A 25,509-nucleotide genomic window follows, 5' to 3' on the forward strand; every position below is an offset into this window, starting at 1 on the left:
GATGAGAAACCTCCTTGTCTCACCACAAAGATAAAAATATCCAAAAATAGCTTGTTTTGCATGAATGCAAGTCTCCATTCTGAGATAAACAAATGTTCAGAAGAGTTCATCATAATGGCTCATAGTTCAAAGTACATCCCTCTGTCAGTGTGGCCAGTGGAGCATTTATCCATTTTCTCTACTCTGGATAACTTCCACTGTCCTCTGCCTCTTTTGATTAATGTGCCCAATTTTCCAATTATTCACCAGGTAGTGATATAAAGTAGTTAATGGATGCCCTTACAAGGGCTTTGACAAACATGAAGGTGCTTGAATTCAGCCCTTCTTAAATGTGCATTTTGTTGTTCATAGTGGAAGCCAGAGATGTGCTGCAGCCCATTCCATGGGCAAAGGGAAATGTTCCACACTGTAAACGTGGTACAAGAGACAACACCAGCACGAGGACATAGTCAGTGCCTCACTGTGACTCTTGCACAGTGCCAAAAAAACTTGTCTGGGTTAATGTTGCCACTATTACACTACATTAATGGAAATAGTACATTACATTCTTTGCATTGCTATTCTATAAAGCTGCACAGTTCCAAGTCCAGCGTGCAGCACACCCTCCTCCTTTGAGTGTATAAAAGCAAGCACCAATGAAGTTTGCTTTATAGAGAAAAATACCAAATGCTTTAATATTACTATCATAAGGAAAATTTGTTTTTATTTTCTGTCTCAGTCATAAAAATAAAATATTTCCATTCATATAGAGCCAAAGCAAGTCTTTGGTTGGATTCATTCTTCTGTCCTTATTGAGACAGATATGATATAGAACACAAATAAAACTTTGAGAAATGAACTGAATTATATTTTCCACTCTCTTTGTCCTCTCCATCTGCAACATAATCGTGGTCATAGCAACATCATTCCATGGGTTATCTGTTTTTCTTCTGCTTCTATTCTTACAGGCTGTCAGCATCTGCACTCAGCAGGATCAGAAAGGATTGAGAACAAGTGGAAGTAGGCACAGGTGGGTCTGGCACATCCACACTTTCAGGTAACCTGATGTGTTTCTAGAGCCCATTGCTTTCCTCTCACAGAGATCACAGTGGGTGTTAGTGCCCTTTTGGCTTTTTAGTAAATAACTCAATCCTTTTTGGTTTCCTTTTCTGTAAGACTGGCTTCAAGCTGAACAGACTCAATCTTCCACTTCACTTTCTTCACAGTGGTTAATGTGCAAGAAGAAAAATGAAGCCAATTTGGTAGCTACTTCAGAAGTGTTTACTCACCTCAGTCATGCTGCAGCGTGTGGAGTGGTGGAATTTACCAGGGGAAGAAAAAGCAAAAACGGAAAGAAATTAAGTATTAAGAGATTATGTGGGGAAAAAAAAACAAAACAAAACAAAATTTTAAAAAGCCCCAAATAAACAAAACAAACAAGCAAAAAAATGAAACAAAAAATACCCTACGAACCTGAAAGTTAAGCAGAGGAACAGAAAATGTTTATTCTTGCACAAATTTTCAAATACTTATGTTCTGCTGTGCTCCGAAAGAGTTAATCTGGGTGTCAGCCAGGAACCCGACTAATGATTCCTCTGCTCCTACCTCTTACATCAGCAGCAGATCAAGATCAAATTCAACATTAAAATGCAGGGAATAGCTATAAGATGAATCCTTTATGAAGGGAGCAATAGGTCAAAGGGGCACATTTGTTATTCAATAATCCAGTAAAACTTTTCGATCCGCTGAACAAAATACCTCTGTGCAATGCTAAAAATAAATGAGTTGGGTCCTTCTGACTGAGACAGTTTATGTGTGAGATAATTTCAGCAGGTCTGAAAGTCATCACAAGAGACTTGCTTCTGCCTTTTAGTATGGTTGTTTTGGTACCTTCCATGTCTTTCACATTTTAAGTGACTGTACAGTAATTCCCAGGCTCCACACATTGAATGTGTCTCAAAGGGACCAACCTTTGGTTCCTCACACACTGCTGCTGTTTTGGAGGCAGTCTGTGCTTATCGAAACAATCTTTTTTTTTGAGAAGTCAAGGTAAAGAGTCAAATAGAGAAAAGAGATACACACATAAATAGCAGATTCAAGGAAGTCCTTGCCAAAGGATGTCAGGGATGTAAAAAGTTTACAAGGCTTCAAGGAGGCCTTGAACCTTGTAAGAGGTTCTGGGCAGAAAAATCACACACCAAGCTGGCAAAAATCCCATAAACTCACCCTCAGATCTTGCACCTCTTCAATTCCAAACAGGCGAATGTTTTCTGAATCTCAGAAAATTGTATCTACAGACTTGGAAGTTTTTTTTGTTTTAGAGAAATTCGGCAAGGAATCAAGCATTCATTCAGAGATAAATGATCTATTTTGGCACAGCCGTGATCCTTGCAGGAGACACTCTTTTTTTTTCTCAGAAAGTGTGTTTGCAGAATGCTTGTCATTCATGAAGAAATAAGAGTTTATAAAAGTTCATGCCCCATGGGCAATAAATATGGAATAATATGTTGTACAGAAATATTCCCAAAACAAGGCTCTCTAAGAATATAGGATCAAATTCCAGCATACTTGGACAGTGAGAAAATATTTTTAAGTCAATAAGAATTGCAGTTAAAATCTTTTGTCAGGAGAAGATTTCAGGAGAAAAACAATTGCAGTGTTTAAAAAAAGGCTGAAGCATTATAATTCCACATAAATGGCTACAAAAACCATTTGGCTTTCTACTGATCAAAGTCTGTCTCCAAGTACTTGCTGCCATAGACAACAGAAAATAAAAATCAGCGGAGATTTGAAAAGCAAAATTATGTCAGAATCTTCTGTTTTGTTTTGTTTTGCTTGTGGCTCGTAACTGGATGTAGCATCACTATCATTTTGTAAAAGATGTTTAGACTGAGTTTTGGGGGTGTTTCTGGTCTGCTTTCCCCCCCCTCTGGCAAATACAAATAACCTGCAGCTGGTTTTGTATCCTGTATTTCAGATTCCCAGCTCCCTAAATCCCACATTTCTGACTCTGTAAATGCATCAGCCACAGCAGCTGATGCAAGTGGCTGGAACCTCTTTTTGTACTCTATAATCTAACGCACTTAGCGAGCCAATGAATATGTGGGAAAGGAGGGGCTTTCTGGCTGAGGGGCTCTGTGCAGGGGAACAGCTGTTGAGCAGCAAAACCTTACCCAGAGCCAGGCAAACACACTCATTCACATCCTCAGTGCCTCTGTGCATCAGGGCTGGCAAGGCAACTACACCCCTCCTTCCATCTCTGCAAAAAGTGAGCAAACTTGCTCAGAGAAACAGAAAGGACAACCAACCTCAGCAGTGAAACATTTCAGCAGGTCCAGCCATGGCCTGGGTCAGTAATTTCTCTTGGTTAAACCACCTTGCTCTACATGAAGAACGTCTCAGGGGGTACTTAAACAGCACTGAGGATTATTTAACCTTCCTGTGTGGGCCCAGGAGGAGCCACCTATTCCTGCCCATGGCTTTGGTGTACTCCGTGATCTTCATTGTCGGGGTGGTGGGGAACTTCTTGGTTTGCCTCGTAATCCTCAAGCACCGGAACATGAAGACCCCGACCAACTATTACCTGTTCAGCCTGGCAGTCTCGGACCTGCTCGTGCTGCTCTTTGGGATGCCCCTGGAAGTCTACGAGATGTGGAGCAATTACCCCTTCCTGTTGGGGCGCGTGGGCTGCTACCTGAAGACGGCGCTCTTCGAGACCGTGTGCTTTGCCTCCATCCTCAGCGTGACCACGCTCAGCGTGGAGAGGTACATCGCCATCCTGCACCCCTTCCGCGCCAAGCTGGAGAGCACCCGCCGGCGCGCCCTCAGGACCATCGTGGCTCTCTGGGTGCTCTCCGTGCTCTTCGCCCTCCCCAACACGGGCACCCACGGCATCGTGCTGCAGCATTTCCCCAACGGCACCCTGGTCCCCGGCTCTGCCACCTGCACTGTGGTCATGCCCCTCTGGATCTACAACTGTATCATCCAGATCACCTCTTTCCTCTTCTATGTGCTGCCCATGGGGGTGATAAGTGTGCTGTACTATCTGATGGGGCTAAGAGTAAGTCCTTCTCCAACTGTGCTCAGTGTTTCCTTGGCTCGTTCTTGTGTGTTTGTGTCTATATGTGGCTTTGAGTGATTTTTGCGCCTCTTTCTTGCCCATCTGTTTTCTCCCCAAAACAGCCAAAGTGTTTCAAACCTCTGAAAACAGTAGATCCAGCTCCTTCTCTGGTGCAATCCCATTCTGAAATTAATATAGCTATGTTGGGGAATAATTTACCCCAATCTTATAAAAACTTACCATCACTTCTGCTCACATCTGAATGTTAATGAAACACCCAAGTCTCTAGATTGATTCCAGCCTCCCAGAGATTTACACCTTTGCAGTAGAGACTAGAAAGAAACGGACCAAAAGGAAAATGTGGAAAGAATAAAAAGAAGATGAATAGTGATTGAATCTTGTGTCCTATTTGTTTTCCCTTTTCTTGTGACTGTAGAATTTCCATTGCGTTACTTTCTCCTTTTCCTTCCCTGCAGCTGGTGATAATATTCACTTGTTAAAGCTCACGAAGCTCTCATAAACTAAAATGTTACCTTTTTGCTGCAGCTAGCAAATGCAGCAATCATTTCTTTATGTAACTACAGCCTTGTTTCACCAGGCTACCTTAGAGCTTATATTCCTTCTCTCTTCAGAAAGTGAGACTACTTTTGCCAAGTATCCATCATGTACATGTGTGGATAAAACAATCAGGATCACAGTGTTATAAAACTATGAAGCACAACACTGAAATGCACTGCTAATCCCAGTGACCTGATGAGTGCTTTCTTCTCATAAGTTACAGACATTTAGACAATATAAATCCTGTTTTACGGCACTGAATATAACTTAAAGCTTACAAAGATGTGTCTGATCCCATAGCAAGAAACAGAGATGAATGAACTTATTAAATAATGTGCAGGAAACTCAGCCAAATCTCTGCTGGTGTGTATATAATTCTGTTGGGCTGGCTGATATTTACTGTTCCCTGAAATTACACAGAAGCAATTTTTACTTACCCAGGGAAAAAAAAAAAAGGATTAACTGACAGAAATCCGTATCACAGAGCAGATCCTCGAGGCAGTGAATGGGTTAAACTATCCCCAGTGTCTGGAGGCTGTTGAGGGGTCTTTACATAGTGTCAATGAATATTTTGCAAAATAAGACCTGAAGGGAATGAAAGGTGTTGAAAATAGAGTTGTTACAAAAAGAAAAAGATAAATCCCTGAATTAATAAAAAGAAAACTTGAAGGTTGCAATAACTTCTATTTGCAGCAGCAGATATTCCTATACCCCATCCCAGAAGAGAAGCTCAGTACCAGATGAGGGCTGATCCCCCAGGACTTCTGCAAATTCACACAATTGTTCAAGCTGTCTTTCCTAAGGACAGTAATGTTCACTGTTTGTGCCTCTGTTTTTCTGTATATCCAGCTCAGACTTCCAAATTTCAACAGGATCCATCCTGGCTAGATCTGCATTATCTCCAAGCTGCACTGGGCAAGATGATTTCATTTCTTCAACAGAACTGATAGAAGAATGATGTATATTTATATAATTTTCCAAGAGGAGACACTTCTTATCTACTCACAGAGGATGAAACCTGTGAGGCTTTAGCAACACCCTGCAGTCTCGTGAGTGCCACATATCACTCACAGAATGTAGTGGAAAAGCTCAGGGTTGATCCAAAGTTTGTACAACAGCTCAAATTCAGCAAACAGAGACGTAACCTTTTCACAACCAGGCTTTGTAGAAAGGGCATTTCCTCACCAGTTTCTCCCTCAAGCTTTGCCAGTGCAGGAGAGTCTCAGGATGCAATGCAGAAGGGAACAGGTGACCTGCCAAGCAGCTGTGAGAAGGCAGCAAACATGGGTCATAGGGTAACTGAGTTAATTTACAATTTAATTCCTTGAAAATTGTAAAAATGCATTTGTCTTTTTCACTGTGAAATGGTTGATTACCTCATTATCTACTTGGGTATAATTTTAAGGCCTGATGGCTTAATATTGCAATGTTATGGTCAATTGATCTGTCCAGCACCAGCATAAAGAAGAGGACACTGATCATTGCACTGTAAACTCATTAGACTTCATTGTGGAAGCTTCCTGCTGCCTCTTTAATGGGGTTCTAATCACAGATACCTTTAGGATAAATCCCTAAATCATCCAGGCTCTTCAAACCCAGTGCAGCTGTTGGGCTACTGCTTGCAACCCACAGCCAAAGAGCTGAGGAGGGAGGGGAAAGGGAGGAGATGAGAATATTGGGAAGTAGCTGCTCGTGGAAGTTTATCCCTGGAACACTGATTGAGATGGGCTGGGATTGCTTCAGAAGAAGTCTGCATTGCAGCAGGATTCAGTGTGTGCCCATTTCCTTCAAACTGATTCCTAAAAGGACACAGGCATAGGTGTGGATCACTGCTTGTCTAAAAGTTATGCTCTATTTAACAAGGGTTTCTGACAGCCTAGGCTGGATGATTCTTCTCACAAGGTTCCAATTCTTCTCTTAGTCTCTCATCCCCTCAGTAACTGGCAATATTAATAATAACAGTAATAATAATAATAATAATAATAATAACATACACACTGGCAATTTTAATTTAGCTGTCTTTGGAGCAAGACAACTTATTCTAGCCAAAGCACATCTGGTCCAGATTTTATCATCAAAATCTATTTCAGCCCCCAAATGCCCAGTTGTCAAAAGCCCAGAATCATCTGTGGATGGTGACTGCCTTTGGCTAATTTCTGCAGAGCCCAGCACAGCTCTTCCAGAGCCTGTCCCCTTTCCGTGGAGGTTGTTCAGCAGTCCTTGTCCCAGTGGCCAGCTCTCCTTTGCTGTGGGGGTGAGTTAAGGGCACACCAAGGCTGCAGCTCAGCAGCAACTGCTTCAGCCAAATCTCCTAATCAGGCAGGACTGCAGGCTTTAGCACAAGCCTTGTGGGGTTTAAATATCAATTTTTCCATCAGCTGGAGAGAAGCTTTGATTACCACTAGTGTCAGACAGGCCAAAGAGTTTACAGAGAACAGTTCAGCTTTTGCAGATTACAGAAAACAGTTCTTTTGCAAACCTCACTAGATTTGTCTGGGGATAGGTGAGACCCTAATTTCACTCTGCCTTTTGACTTCTGGGATGAAATGCTGTCGCTAATAAAGATCTGAGGGGAAAATCCAATTTTCAGCTTCTTGCTCCAGTCACTTTTAATTCTCTTGCAGTGAAAGGGTAACATTCCTCTCAAACCTACACAGCCTCATACATCACAGTGATGTAAAAGTAACCACCACCTGGGCTGGACTTCTACCCCTCTCAAACCACTGGCATTAACTCAAGTTACAACCTTTGCCATAGACTCACTTATTTATTTTTTTCCCTCCCTGTTTCTAATGATTCATTGTTTTATTAAACTGCAGCTGCTGAGTTATTCTTACTTGTTACACCTTCATCACTTGAGGCTAAAGAGAAGCCTTACAGCATCATCAAAATAACGGAAGGTGAAAAATAAAGATACATGTGTCTCTGGTTTATTACAGCATCAGCACACTGTACTCTCTGAGGCTTTGGAATATGCCTGGAATAGATTACTGTTGAGACTGAAAAGCATTGAAGGGAATCCAGGGGTTTTAATAAATCTGATCATTTATCACTAGATGTGTTCCAAATCAACTGAGTCTTTTCCTCAAGCAACTGTGGCTATGACTAAAAGTTACAAGGGGAATAATGTAAAACACGAGAGGCTGAATTGCACTATAATTGATTATAATTCCATTTACATGTTTTTTCCTTTTATAAATAGAATAAAGGGAGCATTGCAAGAAGGACTCATTTCATCATCCTTACAGAAAAGTGTTATTAATCAGAAATCAGAAAGCAAAGTCACAGTGTAAAAGGCAAATGGCACAACTAGCATGTTTTCATGAGGTTTTTACAAATCCACAGGATTTCTGTCTTTTCCCTCATTCCTGATATCGTCTCTTGTAATTAAAAGTTTTGTTTCCAGTTTCTCTCAGCTGAAAACAGCCAAAGCTGATGGCTGATCAGGAGTTCCCACTGCAGGAAGCTGGGGACGAATATGGACTTTCCAGACATGATTTCTTTGGTGTTCAAATCAATTGTCCTATTTTTCTAGACCTGATCTTTTTGTCACCAAAGCACCAGTGCTCTCACCATAAACCTATTGGGGAAGGATTTCAGGGAGGATCAGACTATTGCTCTTTATGCCCATTTTTTAGAAGTCCAGGAAAATCTGTGGGAGAAAAACCTCTCCTTGTTGTACCTGAGTAGTCTGTGGCTAAATCTGTGTGTACCATGCACGCTGCCTGTCTGCAAGGCAGCATTTCTGGGGTTTGTTCATTAGATGGGTTGAATATCAACTATCCCCAGCACTCGGGGCATGAAACAAACACCCTTGAATTCTACAAGATTTTTTCCAATGATTACAGCTGTGTTGTACTGAGGCCTTACTGGGTATTTTTTGGATCATTGGTTTGTGCTTAATTGTGGGGAACACTTTTAGGAAAATAAACAAACAAACAATATTTTGCTAGAAGAGAAAATAATGCCTAGCAAAATACTGTTGGAATTGAACATAAACTGTGAACCAAATGTTGACTCAATGAGAAAAGGTAAGTGGGGAAGGGAAAGATAAATTTGCTGTAAATACACAGGTTCAGACTCATAAAATCTGCAGATTGTTTTGAACCTAACAATCTGCAGATTGTTTTGAACCTAAAGCTTCCACATTTTTCTAGTCAAAAACCAAAATTTAAATGTAGATTTTTTTTTCAGTGAGTCCTGAGTGGCCCCAAATTTTGCTTTCTCAAACTACATCTATCAAAATATCAAACAGACTATGTCTGGAGGGGATGTGCTCTCTTGTCTAAACCGTCCTTTGGTTTCCCCCCTTTTGCCAGTTGAAAGGAGATGAATCTCTGCAAGTGGAGGAAATGGCTGTGAATGTTCAGAGACCATCCAAGAAATCAGTCACCAAGATGCTGTGTAAGTAGTGAGTCCTTCTATGTTTTATTTACCATAGACAGGAGTGTGACCAGATCCTGAAAGGTATCGAGCAAGTTTATTGGATACAAGAGTTACGAGATGAGTAGCTGTTAAAAAACAACAAAAAAAAACCCCAAACAAACAAAAAAAAACCCCAAAACAAAACAAAACACCAACTTATTGCTGTTTTATCTGAACTTACAGGATGCAGCAGCAAGGGTAACCACCAAAAGACTCAGAAAGCCAATTTTCCTCCCCAGCACAAGAGGAAGTTGAGCAAACCTACATGGCAGGTGCTTGCACAGCAATTCTCCAAAATCCCTCACTCCAAACTGGCTCTTGCAGCCCTCCAGCGAGGATCCTTTTGTTTCAAATAGTTTATCTTGTACATTTTTACAGAATGTGCATCTGTTTTTCATTACACCACGAGCTCTGCTCATGAGCAGGAATCCCAGAATGGTTCAGGTTGGAAGGGACCACAGTGGACCCACTGGTCCAACCTCCCTGCTCAAGCAGGGTCATCCCAGAGCACAGGATTGTGTCCAGATTTTTCTGGAATATGTCCAGCGAGGGACAATCCACATCCTCTCTGGACAACCTGTTCCAGTGTGGGGTTGCTGCACAGTAAAGAAGTTCTGCCTCATGTTCAGGTGGAACTTCCTGGGCATCAGTTCCTGTCCTATTGCTGGGCCCCACGGGGCAGAGCCTGGTGCATCCTTCCTCTGACACCTCCCTGCAGACAGGGACAGACAGGGATGAGGTCCCCTCTCAGCTGTCTTTTCTTGAGACAGTCCTGCCAGGCAAAGTGCATCACCCACTGCTGACTTAACCACCCCAAAGAAAAGCTAGACCTAACCAGACTTGCACATTGTGTAACACTCAAGAGAATTTATGCTCCAATCACCCTGAAAGCGCTCACATCACCTCCTAATTTGGAGCTGTCTTTAAGGCAGAGATCACCTTGCTACTGAGATGGTGTTTATGCAGCAAACAGAAACCACCTTCAATATTTCCTGCAACAACATTATTCTTTAAGACAGTTTAAGTCACTGTCTGAACCAAGAAACTGTACTTTGAAGCCAGCCTGGTTTTCTGAGCCTGGAATATATTTGGGCTCCATATATACCCCAACATTGCCTAGCTGTTTCCTGCTCTGTTTGAATGTCACTCTGTGGACATGCATTGGGTTATCCAATACAGAAATTAGTGGAAAGATTGCTCTTTTTGTTGGTAATGGTAAGACAGAAATTATGGCAAAAGTTTTGAAACCATGAATAAAATTTGTATATTAAGTCTCCCACCCAGCCTTCTGAACTCCCTGTCCTGTGCAGGCTGGTAAACCTTATCCTCCCATTACTGACCTGTTTCTTTCTCCTCTTTCTCCATGCCAGTTGTCCTTGTGATAGTTTTTGCCATTTGCTGGGCTCCATTCCATATAGACCGGCTTTTCTTCAGCTTTGTTGTGGAATGGACTGAGCCTTTGGCCAATACGTTCAACTTAATTCATGTGGTGTCAGGTAAAGCTTTCTTCTTCCACTTGCACAGAGACTGGCAAAAAAGAAAAGTATTTATGAGTGGTTTACTTGTAATTTGTAGTCATTTATTTTGTAGGGGACGTGAGACTTGCATGGAAAACCTTCTTGAGATTTGCTGGGCAGTGATGAGAATAGTGCCTGAATAAAAACTGCAGGCAAGTTTTCTGCAGCTTTCAAGATCTGGACATGTTGCCAAATTCAGTGTCTGAATAAAAAGTCTATGTCTGTCACAAAGAGTAAAAGGGGGGAAAAAATGGATATCATGCATCATTACTAGCTGCTTTTCATTCTTGGGAATGTTCAGAAGTAAAGACTGCTGTCATTCAGCTGCTTTTAAGAAGTGCACAGGAGCAGGCGGCATCCTCCACAAGTTCTCTGGGGCAAATAGGAAACATTACCGAATGCAAGACAAGAGCCTTACATGATGCTCAGAGCTAGGAAATGAAACCAAATGTTTATGGCCTTGCCAACCAAAAAATGAAGGGCTTTTCAAAGAGGACTCTTACTTTAGTCTGCCACGGGAAAACACTGAATGTGGTCATTAGGCAGCTCAGACAAATCCAATTTTGTGCAATTGTCCTGGTGAGTTGTAGGAAATTAGCTTCCCCTGGCTGGACGTTATCCTCTGACAGCTCTGATGGGGCACCAGCTGGGCAAACCCTGCTGTGGGGATGAGGGCAGTGCTGGAGGCAGGTCAGGGCAGCTCAAAAGAGAGCTGGGTCCTGAGCAGCTGGAGAGAGTGAGCTCCAATTCACATTCTCTCCCACTTTCCTTTCGCTGCAGTGCCTGAGCTAACCTTGGTGAGACATCCCTCTGCCTGTGCCAGGAAGGCAACAGAGCTCCACTGCTGCTGTCTCTACCCTCTGCACCCAAGCTTGGTGGAGCTGTATAGGCAAGGAAGAGATTTTCCTCTTCTGACATTGTTTCACACATAAATGTGTCTCTCTCTTCCCCCCCCCCTTGTTCTCCCAGGTGTTTTCTTCTACCTGAGCTCTGCCACAAACCCCATAATTTACAACCTGCTGTCCCAGCGCTTCAGGATGGCTTTTCTCAGTGTGATTTCTCCTTGCTGCAAGCACTGTGCCCCTAAACATCCCACTTGTAAGATTTCATCCCAGAAGAGCATGTTTGTGATTGAGAATCACAATCTCATGGACTCTGCTGAAAACACAGGTCTCCCTGGCACACACAGGACATCTGTCAGCAGCTCTCAGCTCTCCACTGGCCTGTGACTTTCCATGTTGTGAACCAGGCGAGAGAGAAGGTTAAGAAAATTACTTTGAGAAACTAAACTAGAAGAGACCTTCCTAAAAGACTGATTTCAGCGAGCTCAGGAGGTGTCCCATTGAGTGGATGATGGAGAAGACTGTATTTAGGATGTGTTAGGGAAGCCCTGTATTACCCCCAAGCTGATGCGAGGGCTGGAAATCTGAGTTTGTTCACTGCAGGCTGTGCCAGCAAAGAGCTGCTTTAAAAGGTGAGAAACTCCCAGTGTTGCCAGCATGGGGGAGAGAATCAGCTTAGCAAAGTCTTAGCAAATGGCTTTTTGTGCAGCAACCTAACCATCAGTTTTTACTTACTTTGAAATGGGACAACTTTCTGCATAATCCTTGTCTACCCACATCTAGGTTTGGGTAAGCCAGTCCCACTTCCCTCTGCCATGACCTTCTTGAGGGTATGGCTGTTGCAAACCTCCCCTGTTAAACATTAGCAAACAGGAATGAGAGCAGCTCAGAGCTGGCTGATAAACACCAGCAATGGCTATTTCTGGGACAGAAGAACCAGGGAGCCAATAAGTGTAAAGCAAACTTTTGCTTTCTGAGCTTCTTATCATTACTTCACCTTTGGATATTTATGTGTTGTCTCCACCAGTGAAGCCCTGTGGTTGTGCTTCAGCAGACTTCACTCCTCCTATACCATGTGGATTGCAAGAAGTCAGAGATCTACATGGGTTAGCAATCACCAGGAAGGAGCCTGGACAGCATCCACAACAGAGGGGATTGAGACAAACCTGATGCATGGGCAATAAAATGGGGAGTTTTGCAGTGATATTGCATCTACTAAATTCAGTTTTTTCCACATAGCACAATATAAGGTCTGAAAAACTTTCCTGTGTCCCAGTAATGCAAACAGATCCTAAAGGCAGTACACTCACGTCCAAGCTGACAAATTCCTGGGCTCTGCTCACTGCAGAGACAGGGCCTTATAGAATTTTGCCAAGGGAGTTCGGGGGAGTCCATTACGTGATAAAGAATTTTGTAGAATTCTGTCTCATAGGTTTCAAAGCCTGTTCACTTTGTTTCAGGGAAATGCCTCCCATGTGCATCGTGGCACAGGGCTGGGTTTAGTCCCCACGCTGGGCTCAGGCTTGGCACGCACTGCCACAGAGAATCATTGCATGAGTGTCACCAGGGGACTGGAGGCTACTTACACAGTCAGAGAACACAGAGTTATCCCAGCAAGTAAGAACATTAGTTCCTGAAAGATGATATACTGTATGCATAAAGACATTTTCCATTCTGGTCACTGGGGACCCAGATGGCATTTCCTACCAAGGAGGAAGGGATTGTACTCAGTTACCATGGCCTCTTATTTTGTTTGCCCCGAAGTTTTCTGTTTGATTCTCACTGTGGGGCTTGAAGGTGAGAGACTCATGCTGGAGAGTCACCTTTTCCTGGAGCATAAGGGGAATGTTTTCAGACCCTTTTTACCAGCTGCAATCTTGAGAAACAAGCCTTGCAGAGGGGAAGAGCCACACACAAAGCCTGCAGAGAAAAGGCCATTCCTGCTCCCTCAAGACACAGCTGAAATGCTTTGCCACCCCCAAGTGGACACTTGCATTTTACCAGTGACATTTACATTTCTAAGCAGAAATTTTGCATTATTTTTCCCTCTGCCAGAGATTACAGCATGTTTTCCCTCTGGACAGGCCATGCCAGTGGTGCCTTGCTGCCTGTGGGCTGCCCCTGTCCCTGTTCTCCTGCCTGCGCAGGGCTCCAAGCTCTGAGATCCCACCTGGGGACCACCTGGGCAGTGGCTGTGCTGGATTTCCTCCCACACCCTGTGCCTCCCTTGGGCAGATCCCTCACTGAGCCCAGGGGTTTCTGTGTCCCAGCTGTGTGAAAGCTGTCCTAGAGATAGCCAAAGCGGGGAGGAGACGCTGCAGCTTGACATAGCCACACATCCAGCGTGGGGTGGAGACACTCCTCTGCAAGGTTTTGTGGCTCTTTGAACACCTGTAATGCATTCAGGATGAGACAGCAGCTTGTGTTGGTGCACAGAGGGCCACCCATGAGTGAGAGCCATCCACGAGTGATGCCGCCCTCTCCTCTCTTCATGGGAGAATCCCAACCTTTGGCTGCAAAGCTCAGGGTTGAAAAATGCATCCCTTGACTTGCAGATGAGCACACAGACCTGCAGACAAGGGTTGGGGTGAAGCTGGATGTAGCGGGTTGAGTTCGAAACCGGGCGGAAACACCAATTAAATGTAGTGGTTTTGATTCAAAATATCCATTATTTACTTATTTTTCTTCTGTGAGATAAGAATTAGGAGAAAAGCAAAGCAGGCACAAACCTTAAACAGTTGCAGTACAATGAAAGAGCTTTATTACTAACAGAATTAAAAGTAAAGAGAAAACAACGAAACAAAATTAAAGTAAATTCCCCCCCCCCCCCCCCCCCCCCCTTTCCAGCACTTCTCTCCTTTTATCCAGCTCACACAAGGGATAACAGAACATGAGATGTTAGTCAGTGTTGCAGTTCTTGAAAAGTCTTTCTCTTATGCTTAAGGAAGAAAAGGTTTTCCTTCAGTTGCACGTGGTTCCCAAACTGCCACCAACAGCACACCCGCCCGGAAACAAACAGTCTGCTGTGTGTAGAACATCTCTCCCATGAAGAATTTCACAGTTCTTTCATACTACAAAACATGGGCCATCACATGGGGTTATTCATCTTTTTAAGGATAAGTTATTTGGGCCTGCACACAGAGGCTTTTCTTCGCCACAAGTCTCTAACAGCCTCTCACTACTTCTATATAGCCTGGCATAGGCACTCTTCACAAACTTCATAAGCACACCAGGATACTCCATCCCCCCATGTTCTTCAAATGGATTAAAGAGACAAACAGTTTGTGGTATTACGGTTTCTTACCACGGCATGCAAGAAGGTTTCTTTTAAGCTGCGCGCCAGAATCGCGGCACCGCCCTCTTTTCTCCCGTCGCCATTTCCAGCTCCGTCCCACGTGACTCACTTCTCTTTCTCTGACTCTGAAACCGCCATGTTGAAGGGTGTTCTTGTTCGGGCTTGACGGTGGGGAAAGCCTCGCTCCCTCTGTGCTGCTGGCTGCACGGTGTCCTCTTCAGTTCAGCACGAAGTGTGCTGGCTGCAGACAGGAGGCTCTGCCGGCTCCCGCTGGCTCCGCCGGCTCCGCATGGAGAGGAGAGGGACCCGCCTGTCCCCAGAAGCTGCGCTGGATGGGTTTAGCTGTGAGCAGTCCATGGCTGGTTTGAGCTGCCTGCGGCTCTGGGACAGTCCCCCCCAGCGACCCAGGGTCCGTGCCGTGGTGCTGAGAAAGGGGGAAAGGGGCAGTGGCCCCGGCCCGGCCCAGCGGGGCCGGGAGGCTCGGAGCCCCCCCCACCTTCCAGCAGGCGAGCTCCGACCAAAAGGGGAAGTCCCGCCTTTCTGTGCGGTTTAAATATGTAAATTGTGAGAAGCGTAATTGGTCTTAAAGACTGTCCATCAACTCAGGGTCAACCCAACACACTGGAGGATGAAGATTTCATGTGGTCTTAAATAAAATGGCCACGTTTCTGTCCCAAGGGAAGACAAAAGGGTTTTGTGAGGAAGGGGAAGCAGAGGTGGGAGGAATGCATGTGGATGAAGAAATTTTAGAAGAGAAGTAGTGAGAAGCAAATCATCAGGAACTCACCTGGTTCTGAACTTTTTTTCTTTTTGTCCTCAAAGCATTTTTTATCACATTTAATTTGTTGTCAGTCAAAAGAAGTGATACTCATAAGCAAAAATTACTCAGCTTTTTTGGCCAAATACCAAAATCGAAGCTGAAAACATTTAGTCTTGCACCAAACCAAACCTTCTGTGAAAGTGTTATTGGGAGAGACATGTCAAAACTCCTCTGAATTCTGCTAAAAATAAAATAAATGCAGTGAAAAAAACGTGGACTAACTGGAGACTCCGAGTTAAATTCCCTGTGACTGCACAGCTCTGTACTCCCTCATTCCTGAAGGAGAATCTCTAGAAAATAGTTGAGGCACCTTGTCCCTAAATGTAGTCGATGTCCACTGGAGGCTTTTCTTCCCAAAAGGTCAGTGCTTGAGTTATTTATCACTCTGCTCTGATATTTACCTCCTGCATTTTGAAAGCTGCATCCAATGATGAAAAACCAGGAAGATGGATAGAGATGTCAGGAAAGCTGATGCTTTTCCTTTATTTATACATTAAGGAGCTTTCATAGCCAAGTGCTGAAAAATGTTGGCAACTGGCTGAGAAAAAATCCTGTTGCACAAAAATTAAGAACAACTCTCTTTCCCCCGAAGTGGTGCCAGAAAGAACAACTCTCTTTCCCCCAAAGATAAAACTGTATTTAGTTGAAATCAAGCGTGACTCCATGTCTATTGATTTATTTCTCTGCTTCTGTTTCCCTCTGGGAAACATGCAAGTGTGGGAGCAGAAAGTGTGAACAAGATGTGGAGGGTCTGAAATGTGCTGCAAGGAAGCACTCAAAGGGGAGAAGAATTGTGTTCTTTGCCAGTGAGTGATGCTCAGATCTAACACCAGGTTCAGTTGGAAAAAACACCATGAACAGCAAGTGGGCAGTTCTGCTAAGTTTATTCGAAGAGTTTTCGAACACCACTGTGTTTTAAAGTGTTTAAACCACAGCTTATCAGTAAAACTAAATGTACACTTCAGCTGCAGAGATGCTTATCTGTATTTGTATGTAAAATGAAAATAAATGTACTAAAGTCTGTCTTCCTAAGCCTGGTCCATCCTCCAGAAATCCTCACACTTGCTCTTTCTCCCTCTGATTTCATGTGAGCAGCAGGAGATGGAGATTCCCCAGATGTTCAGCCAGCACCAGGCACAGGACACCAAGGACTCATTACAAGTCACAGTACTTAAAAAAAACCCCATATTTCAGCTGGTATATTTGCACAAAACCAGCACTAATCCCCATGGAACTTGTGGCTCTGCACATCTGAGAGCTCATCCAAGGGCTCTGCACAACTGCTCCTATAGGGGAGGAGGTTAAAAACTGGGCAGCACAGTTGGCATGGCCAGGAGAGGGTCCCAAAGCAAAAACTGCTGCTTCCCAGGCTGTGGAACAGCCAGATCTGCTCTCCCTCTGTGTTTTATCACAGTTGTCTCATTTTCTCTGCTGTTCATTATGACACTTGCTAGTATTTTCCCCACTGAGGTTTCTTTTTCCACAAACTAGCAAATTGCTGAGCTGTGCCATCTCCATATCAAATGGATATTAATGCAAGGAGGAATATGATAATGAAAGCAGAATGATAATCCGGACTTTTTCTTTCCGTATACAAACTGAGGAAGAAAAAGGGGAAAGAACAAGAAATTAAACAAGCTCTTGCAAGGATTAAAATTTGGGTTTAGAATTTAGTCCAAGTCAATGCAATGATGGTAAATGTCCTTCAGAGTGAGCTGAGGATTAAAAGAGTTTGCAAAGAAACTGCAGCAAACTGCCCAATCTGTCCCCTGCAGGATTCCCTGCCTGGGAAAAAACACTTTTGAGGTTGTTAGGGTAGGTTACCACGAACCAAAATACAGTGAGCATCTTTTGCACAATTCCCTGACTCTGAAAAAGGAATTTGCCACGTACAAAGTGGACCATAAAGTAAGACCCTCTCCAAGAGAAAGAAGGGTTGTTGATTTTCTTCCATATTTCTTTCCATTTACATTCTGGGTAGTCAACAGCCTGCTTTGGTCATACCCGAGACACAGAGCTAAGCTCATTTGCCACCAGAAAACTTTCTGTTACTGTCTAGACTTTGTGAAACCCTGAAAAGCTGTAGCTGATGTTTTTAAGGCAAAGTATCTTAAATCCACTTAATTTTTAGAGAAGGATTAATTTTAGGTGTATGGGAGCTGTTGGAATAATTTGCTTCCTGCTGGGATGCTAATTCGTGAATGAAATACTGAGGTGTTTATGGTAAAAGCCCAAATAACTTTTTTCTTGCATCCTCCTCTTACACTATTTTATGAATTGCAGCAAGTTCCTTCCCAGAGGAACAGGCTTCTGTTGGATTTTTGTGGCTAGAGGTGGATTTTCCAGCAGACCCTTTGACTCAGATGTCTTCAAATTGATCTCCATCAGAGGAAATCTGTATTCTTTTTCTAGACAAATGAGGGGGGAAAGAAGCTGCTCTAAAACCAATTTATCTGACCTATTTCAGTCATTTACTTTAGGTGTTTTACAGGTAGTTTTTATGCATATCTTCTGCAGCTGAAAAACACAGCCAGGCAACAAGGTACAAGTCACCTTGGAGTTCTGTGTGTTCTTTGTTGCAGAGCAGGTATGTTTATCAGACCCTTTCAATTTGTTTCATTTCTTCAGAACCCAAGAGACTCCCTTAGAAATGACTCACTATGAAAATCATGCTCCAAATGAGCAAAGCAAATGGCTCACAGCTAAATCACCACTAAACACTGGGAGAACAGCATCCTCAGGGGCTCACCTACCACTTTGTTCACTGCTCTGGGGCAGGTGCCTCTGGGACACCTGGGATACACTGAAAAGGCAGAGAAATTCCAACAAAGCTCTAGCACATGTAGAATTTGCAGCATTTGTTTGCAACATTTCAGTTTTCTTTCCTTTGCTTCTGTAGGAGATGACAAGGGCAGGAAGATCTGTCCTGACAGAGAACGTGCTAAACAGCTGCCTGAACTCAATGGAAAGTCTCCAAAAAGAAGTATTTTCATTACTGCAGTGCAGGTGGGTTGGGCAGCACAGAGCAACTGCAGCAAAAAAGTACAAGAGTCACAGTTTTGGGAAACAGAATAACTCACCAGACTCTCTGGGAGGAAGGAAACAAAGCACTAACGCAGGAACCTGGAGGTATATTTGACCATGTTTATTTAAGCATGTACTGGGGTTTGTTAGCTGGCTTAGTGGTAGGCAAATCCTGCATGCAGAGGGGTTTTTTGAGTGTGAACAAACCTGGTTACTACCACAAAACTCAGCTTCCCCTAAGCCCTGCACCACTGTTTCCTCCCAGCTCATTACCTGCTCCCGTAGAAAAACAAACCACAGAAACAGCAGCACATACAAATTTCCCTTTCAGCAGCACTGGCAGGACCCTCCATTGGAACTGAGACACAGCAGCACACTCTTAGCTTAAAGTGATGAAACCAGCTTGTGCTCCTGCATGTAACAAAGACGAGCAGCAGTGGACACTGGCCCAGATCCATCTGCTCTGGTTGTGTATCCCAGTCCCAAGACGAGCAGCTGAGTCGTGGAGCTGGCTCTCTCTGCTTATAACACTAACCAGTCCCAAAGCTGGGGCTCACATGGCAGCCTAACAAATCCCAGCAAACCCACTGCACTCCTCCAAGAGGCAGCAAGGACTGATTCAGCCTCAGCACACCCCAGTTTTCGTGTGTCTCTTGCGTTAACAGCAAGGAACACTCATATGAGTGTTAGTCTCAGTCTGGTTGCTTCCGGTCTCATCTCATTCCCTATCTTCCCTCCCAGGAGGAACAGGTATATTGAAAATCATCTCTTCTCTCCATCCATCCAGCTTTTTGCTGCTAAGAAATTCCACTGAGGATTGAGTCTTTTCTCTGCAACTTTATTTGCCAGCTGTAGGGTTTTCACACCGTTATTTGTATTCCAGTCCCGATTTCAATTACCTGGCTAACCTTTTCAATTTTCACAGAGAGTGAGAATCAGAAAACAGCAGGTCCTTTATTACAGCTCACCCTGGCAGGGGATTCTTCACCCTCCTTCCCTCCCCCATGTTTGCAGGAAAGCTCTGTCAAATTCAAACAAACTCATTGATAATAACTTGTCTATTTACTTATGCTTTGCAGGCTGTTAAATATTCTGGTCCTTTCTGTGGACCTCTCTTCCATCCTCCTTTTGGCTTGAACATACTGTATTTTACCCCATTTCTAAAAGCCAAGGAGAACCAATCTTAAGCTTCCACCCTGATGCTTGACTCCAGTGGGAATTCTCACCAGGGTCAAACACTGGAGAAGTTAAAAGCCTTGTGCTTTGAGAGGGGCTGTTTGCTGGTCTTTGATAAGCGAGATGTGGTGGTGGCCAGTCCATATGTCCATATCTTGGAGCACTTCCCCACAGAGGCTCAGGGCATTGGGGGGGAGGTTCCCTCAAACGAGGGGTAAGTCAGGCGCAGGACACCACTCTGCTGATCCCAAAGCCACTGCTCTGCTCCTAAACTGTACTGGCCACAGCTGTCACCCTTTTTGCCTTTCTCAGTTCTCCAAGCCACACCCCTCCTCGTACTTCCATTATTATTCTGAACTCTTGATCTAGCAGTCATTTCCGTGCCTGTGCTCTGTCTGCCCCATCACTCAGCCATCCAGATCCTAAAAATTGTTTATTTGATTGGGGAGGGGAGAGGATTTAATGCAAAAGATTTGTTCCTTAGCAACACCTTCCCTTATTTTTTGTTTTGTTATTTCCAGCTCATTATCTTTGCCCATGTTCAACTCCAAATTAACTTAATTACAGACAGATTTCATATCTCTCTAAACCAGAAGGGGCACTTGTAAAACATCCCTCCAGTCAATAGTAAATGAGGGCCTTGGCCTATGCTAAGTAGGCTTTGGGAAAGGCAGCTCAGCTGTGCCTGCCCTGCTCCCTCCAGAGACCTCTCCCAGTTGCTCCCAGCTCCTGCTGTTCTTTTTCAGTGAGGCATTTCATCTCTCTATTTTGCAGCCTGTCCAAGTTCACCACAATCCCTGAGCTCCACAACAGCCATCAGTATAAATCACCAGGTGAATGCTTCTCTTGTGCAGATGCCAAGGGCACTGCAACTTTTCCACCTCCTCTTTCCATATTCTGATAGGGAAAAAGTGCCTCAGTTCAAAGCCTATGATTGGAATCTGTCCTGGGTACAAATCTGAGCCATACTGAGCCTGAACACTGGATATACTCAGTCCAGGATGACCTCTGATGACTTACACAAGTGGGAGGTCAAAGATCTCTCTTGGTTAATGCAGCTCTGGGTGCCCAAAAGTCCTACACCAATGACAGGTTTCTCCTTGGAAATCCACTCTGAGACAAAAATGCACCAGCTGACCTAGATCCAAGGCAGCCCCTCATGCCGTATCCTCTCCTTAGCCTGGGATGCCAGGTTTCCTTTGGAAATCAGGATCAGGATCTATCTCTAGCAGCTGACAGGTTCCTCACCTTCTCATAGATAAATTATTGCTGCATTGCTGGTCTTACCAACCACAGAAGTCCTCGACTGGCAGAGGAAATACCTTCTTCTTTCTGTAGGAGGTCTAGTAGCTATCATCCAGCCAGAACACCTCTTCCTAAATCCACCAAGTGACTCCTCTCTGGTAGAAGCTGGGTGCTGCACTAAGAATGAGGAGAGATCTGTATTCACACAATGAGGAAAGTGCTGTCAGTGAGAGCCACCGACAGAACGGTGTTGAGGACATGTGAAACACAAGGAAGCCCTCTACAAAGACACAGGGGGACCTGAACTCCCACCAGCAATAAAAAAGGGAAGGCTCAGTGTCAGTTTTAGAGGAATCAAGAGCTGTAATTCTACCATTAGAAGAAGATGTCTGTGGTTTCTGGAGAGGAAGGAAAGCCTAAATGATGATGCAGATGGTTCATCCTCATTCGGGTGAGCACTTCTTCCCAGCAATTTGCCACCCTGGAAAGTAGAACCACAGGTTAAACTGGGATGTGTTTCCCCCCTCACCCTGCAGAGGCAGAGCTGCAGTATCCTGGGGTTAAGTACCTCAAATGCAGGCAGCACAATTTCATTTGCAGAATGAAATTCACTCTGCCCCAAGAGCTTCAGGTTCTTCCCTTTCTCTTTTGCCCCTTTCTCTCTCATCACTTTGGTCTGCAGGTAGCGAAGCCATAGATGGGATATTTCCTTCCTATTTCATGAGAACATTTTTAGAATTTTCTACCTCAGTTGAACCACGTTGCATTTACCAGCTCAGCAGGAGACTGTCCCCAACGTCTATGTTTATGCTGGAAAGGTCTGAAGAAGGCAAGGAGCAAATACCTGCCCTGAAATCTGAACGTGTGGCCTCTTCAGAGCATTTGTACACAGCCTCCCCAGATTTACAGCCCAACCACACTAGTCAGTGCCACTGGAGGTCAGTCTTGTGCCATGGAAACCTGTGTGGGAGTGAGCACTGGGGTACCCTGATTCCCAGAAGCCTTGGGCGCTAAGCCTGTGTTTGTGGTACACAGGACACCCCAAGGGAAAACCTGTTCCAGCTCCCCGGGTGTTGATTTATGATGTAGAGATTCTTCATGTTTCCATTTCTTTTTCCCCCCTGCTTAAAACTGCTTAGTGGTCTGTTGCTGGATAAGCTCAGCAAGAGATTCTCGTGTGTTCGGTCGGCACAGGCTCACAGAAAGCCAGGCTGCTCCTCAGGTCCCAGCCAGTGTGAGCAGTGGTAGCACCGATGGTGAGTCAGGCTTGGCCACCTCATCCAAACCGACTTGGAAAAATCTCTTGTTTTGGGACAATTCTCAGGCTTTTGTTTCACAGGGCATGGCAAAATAATTATATACAAGTTGCAAGCTCTGGATGAGAAATCAAGATATTGATTCATGACCAAAACAAGTACAAGATCAGATATATCTAATCCAGAGCCAAATGCCTTGCCAGTGCCTATAACAAAGAATTCCTACACATAATACCATTCAAAGAGTCACTTCCTCCCACTCCTTCTGTAAGACCCTCCAAGAAGACTCAAAAATATTTGATTGGAAACAAAACCCGTCAGCTAAACTTTTTGGTAAAACAGATTATCTGTGCTTTTACTACAGGATCCCACAGGTCCCAGTGCAAACTCAGCTCTGGCTGTGACAAGTGAAGTCAGCTCTTGGTAACTCTTACGGCTGTACAAAAAATATTCATCAGTATGGTCTGAGTAGAAAACAGAGACTGAAGTGCTCAGTTGTGCTTTGCTCAGGTCACTATCCCACATATATTCCTTATTTAACCATCAGGGTGACTTAATTTCTCTCTCTGTATCAAGGATGGCAGAGCTGTTTTCTGCCCTGTCTCCAGCCAGACCACATCTGGAGTGCAGGGTACATCATCCACACTCATCCACTGCAGCTCAAGTCTAAAATGAGAGCCAGCATTGCACAAACCCTCTGCTGGCCCCTGCTACAAACAGTCTTAAGCACAGACTTCTGCTCTGCTGTAACAATTAAAGAGCCATTCCTTTTCTGCTATTTTTCTAGCACAGCAATAGAAATATTGATCTCCACCACTGGCTTCTTTCCCGTGAATGATCAGTTATCCTCTGGTGTTAAACAAACTGCAATTATGCATTCTAAATAACTAGAGAATCACAAGGGTCCAGGTACCTTCTGCCCTCTTACCTCTTATTCCCATCAGCATTCCTATCTGCGTGGCCTTGGGCACGCCACATCTTTCCATGAAGAGAAAGGCAGCATCCATCTTTCTGTCCCACACTCACCTCCTGCCTCAAGGAACAGCAAAGTTCTTCCTGAACCCAGGCAGCTCTTAAAAGGGACTGGAGCAGACAGAAAAAAGGAGATAGGTTGGGGTCACTGCAATAACTCAGTGATAGTGGCTCCCCATAATTAGGAAAGAAAAGCCACAGCATGGCCTTGGCACTGGAATCACTACTGGGAAGGTGTGCCCCTAAGCAGCCAGGACCTTGGCAGCCCCTCAGCGACACAGACAGTCAGAGACAGTCAGAACCCAGCAGGCAATGGGTAAGAACAGAGACAAGAAGATTATTAACTTTGGCAGAGCCCATCAAGTGCCCTGGCAGTACTGCCACCTCGCTGGGTGCTGGAACCTGTGTTGGGAGAGTGGGGTGCACTGCTGTCAGCGTGATCCACAGTGGCAAATTCCACACCAGTGAGCTCAGGCCAAGGGGAGATTCACATCCTTTGCTTTGCATATTCATCACCTTTGCATGTAGAGCCGAAACAACCTTAGTGAGGAACAGAGTACAAGCCTCTGTCATTCTGCCTGCAGTATTCACCACTAGAGCTTTTCCTTCCTCTCACAAGCCACACATTTTCATTCCTTTTTGGTCTTCTTTTTCTTTTTTTTTTTTTTTTTTTTTTTTTTTTTTTTTTTGTGGGGGTGGTGGTGGATTCCCCCCCCCCCCCTTTGCTGCAACATTTGTGCTGTAAGCTACAGCAGATAACATGACAGGTTTTCACCTGGCTGGTTGGAAGCTTTGCAACCAATAGTTCCTTACCACTTCCTTATGGGGTATTTATTTCCTCATGAATTTTTTGTACCTTCACAGATGGGACTGAACCATTTACCACTGTCAATAAGTCACAGTAGCTAAACCCTTGTTTACTGCCAGGCTGGACCAGATATGGAATTTAAGTGTGCTAAGGACAAAAGGTTTGAACCAGGGATATATTGAGCAATACTGATAATATTATTCATATTTAAAGAAGGATTGGGGGGAAAGGAAGAGTTTAGAAAGTATCTGGGTAAAAATTAGTTATATGGAAGCAGGACAGCTGCAAGTGCCAACTTCATACATTTTGCCTCATTTACTCCATTGATTTGCCCAGCATATTTTGGAATCAAGATTTGCTCAGCCTTACTAAGACCATCTCTTTCTCTCTCTCTTTCTCTGCCCTTGCTCTCCAGAGCTGCAGGCTGAGTCCTGCTCATGACCCAGTGATGAACTTCTGCCCTGGGCATCACTGGATAAAAAAATCCCTCTGTTGAAACACTCAGGGGTACTGGTGCATCACTCTTCAGTGATGTTCTAGGGGAAATAGTGCTTGTTTTAGAAATGCTAAAACAAAAAGGCTTACGGATGCTGAGGGGTTTTTGTTGGTTGGATTCTGGCAGAAGTAGCTTTTCGATCCATTTATCAAGCTGCCTGCAGCTCCCATTTCAAGGCTGATGAAGATATAATAAACAGTAAGCCAAAACAAGTCCTTTGAAAGGTGTACCCAGAGCAGTTTAATAAATAAAAGATTGGGGGCGGGGGGGGAAGGGAAAGAAAAATCATCAGTGCAACTTTTGACTTTCCTCTGCTGTCCATTTTATAGCATAAATTTAAATAAATGAATGGTGCAGGCTGGTGGAATCGCTCTTCCATTCTCAAATACCCTCTCTAAAAATTTCTGCTTGAGAATTTGTCTTTCTACAGTGTCTTCCCGGCTCATGTTTTGCCAGCTACCCTCCAAACTACCACTTCAAAATTTTTAAGGATATCCATCAGACTCTGCAGAATCCATCAGACTCTGCAGAACCCAGAGCTTCTTTGAAAAAGCTCCTGCATTCCTGATGGATGAACACTCTGTGGAAACTCCAGTGCAATAAACCTCAACACTGCTAAGCAGCTGGATGCCAGGGAGCTCAGGTGATCCCAGGTTTTATACTGTTCACTTCCCACTGCTTAAACAGAGGTGACCTTGGAGTTTGCACCAAGCTTTAATCTTCCACAGAGAAGACTTTGCTCCTGCAGAGATCCTTGGAGATCTCAGTCCCGTATCAGCTGTCAGTTGTTTCTCTGGGTACAAGGACAGCCTTTGCTCACATTGGGATTAAGTGTCATTTGCCAGTTCTCTTTTCCGTTTGGATTCATGGATATCAGGCAAGCTGGGAGCCTTCTCAGGCCCTTGCTGGGGATTTTGTCCGTTGACCTCTGGCATATGGCAATGAAGTTATGGCATGCCTTCCTGGCGCATTTTGGTTATCAAGGCCTGATGGACACTCAGGCTGGAAGCCCAGGTTTGAGTTTCAACATTCTTCT

The 25,509-nt window shown here is 44.2% G+C and overlaps 1 protein-coding gene and 1 long non-coding RNA gene across 3 annotated transcripts in view; one reads left to right on the top strand and one right to left on the bottom strand.

Annotated features, from left to right (window-relative positions):
- The first annotated feature begins 3,169 nt into the window (after nt 1-3,169).
- Nucleotides 3,170-16,521, top strand: NMUR2 (neuromedin U receptor 2). Its single transcript, XM_032125167.1, has 5 exons — nt 3,170-4,039; nt 8,917-9,001; nt 10,393-10,518; nt 11,509-13,980; nt 15,304-16,521. Exons 1-4 carry the CDS (start codon nt 3,320-3,322, stop codon nt 11,766-11,768), a joined length of 1,191 nt encoding a protein of 396 aa, XP_031981058.1. The 5' UTR covers nt 3,170-3,319; the 3' UTR covers nt 11,769-13,980; nt 15,304-16,521.
- LOC116451566 overlaps nt 4,131-25,509 on the bottom strand; it is a 172,486-nt gene continuing 151,107 nt past the window's right edge. For both annotated transcript variants that reach the window (XR_004243229.1, XR_004243230.1), the window contains 5 exons: nt 23,126-23,280; nt 20,984-21,422; nt 10,363-10,549; nt 5,035-5,182; nt 4,131-4,371 (listed from right to left, as the gene is read on the bottom strand). This is a non-coding gene — a long non-coding RNA (uncharacterized LOC116451566). The remainder of the gene's footprint in view (nt 4,372-5,034; nt 5,183-10,362; nt 10,550-20,983; nt 21,423-23,125; nt 23,281-25,509) is intronic.

The sequence above is a fragment of the Corvus moneduloides genome, chromosome 15 (genome assembly GCF_009650955.1).
Source record: "Corvus moneduloides isolate bCorMon1 chromosome 15, bCorMon1.pri, whole genome shotgun sequence".
Classification (NCBI taxonomy): Eukaryota; Metazoa; Chordata; class Aves; order Passeriformes; family Corvidae; genus Corvus; species Corvus moneduloides.

Coding starts and splice junctions, on each gene's coding strand:
- NMUR2 (XM_032125167.1), top strand. CDS start 3,320: ATGGCCTGGGTCAGTAATTTCTCTTGGTTAAACCACCTTGCTCTACAT. Junction 4,040..8,916: donor ACTATCTGATGGGGCTAAGA/GTAAGTCCTTCT, acceptor CCCTTTTGCCAG/TTGAAAGGAGATGAATCTCT. Junction 9,002..10,392: donor ATCAGTCACCAAGATGCTGT/GTAAGTAGTGAG, acceptor TCTCCATGCCAG/TTGTCCTTGTGATAGTTTTT.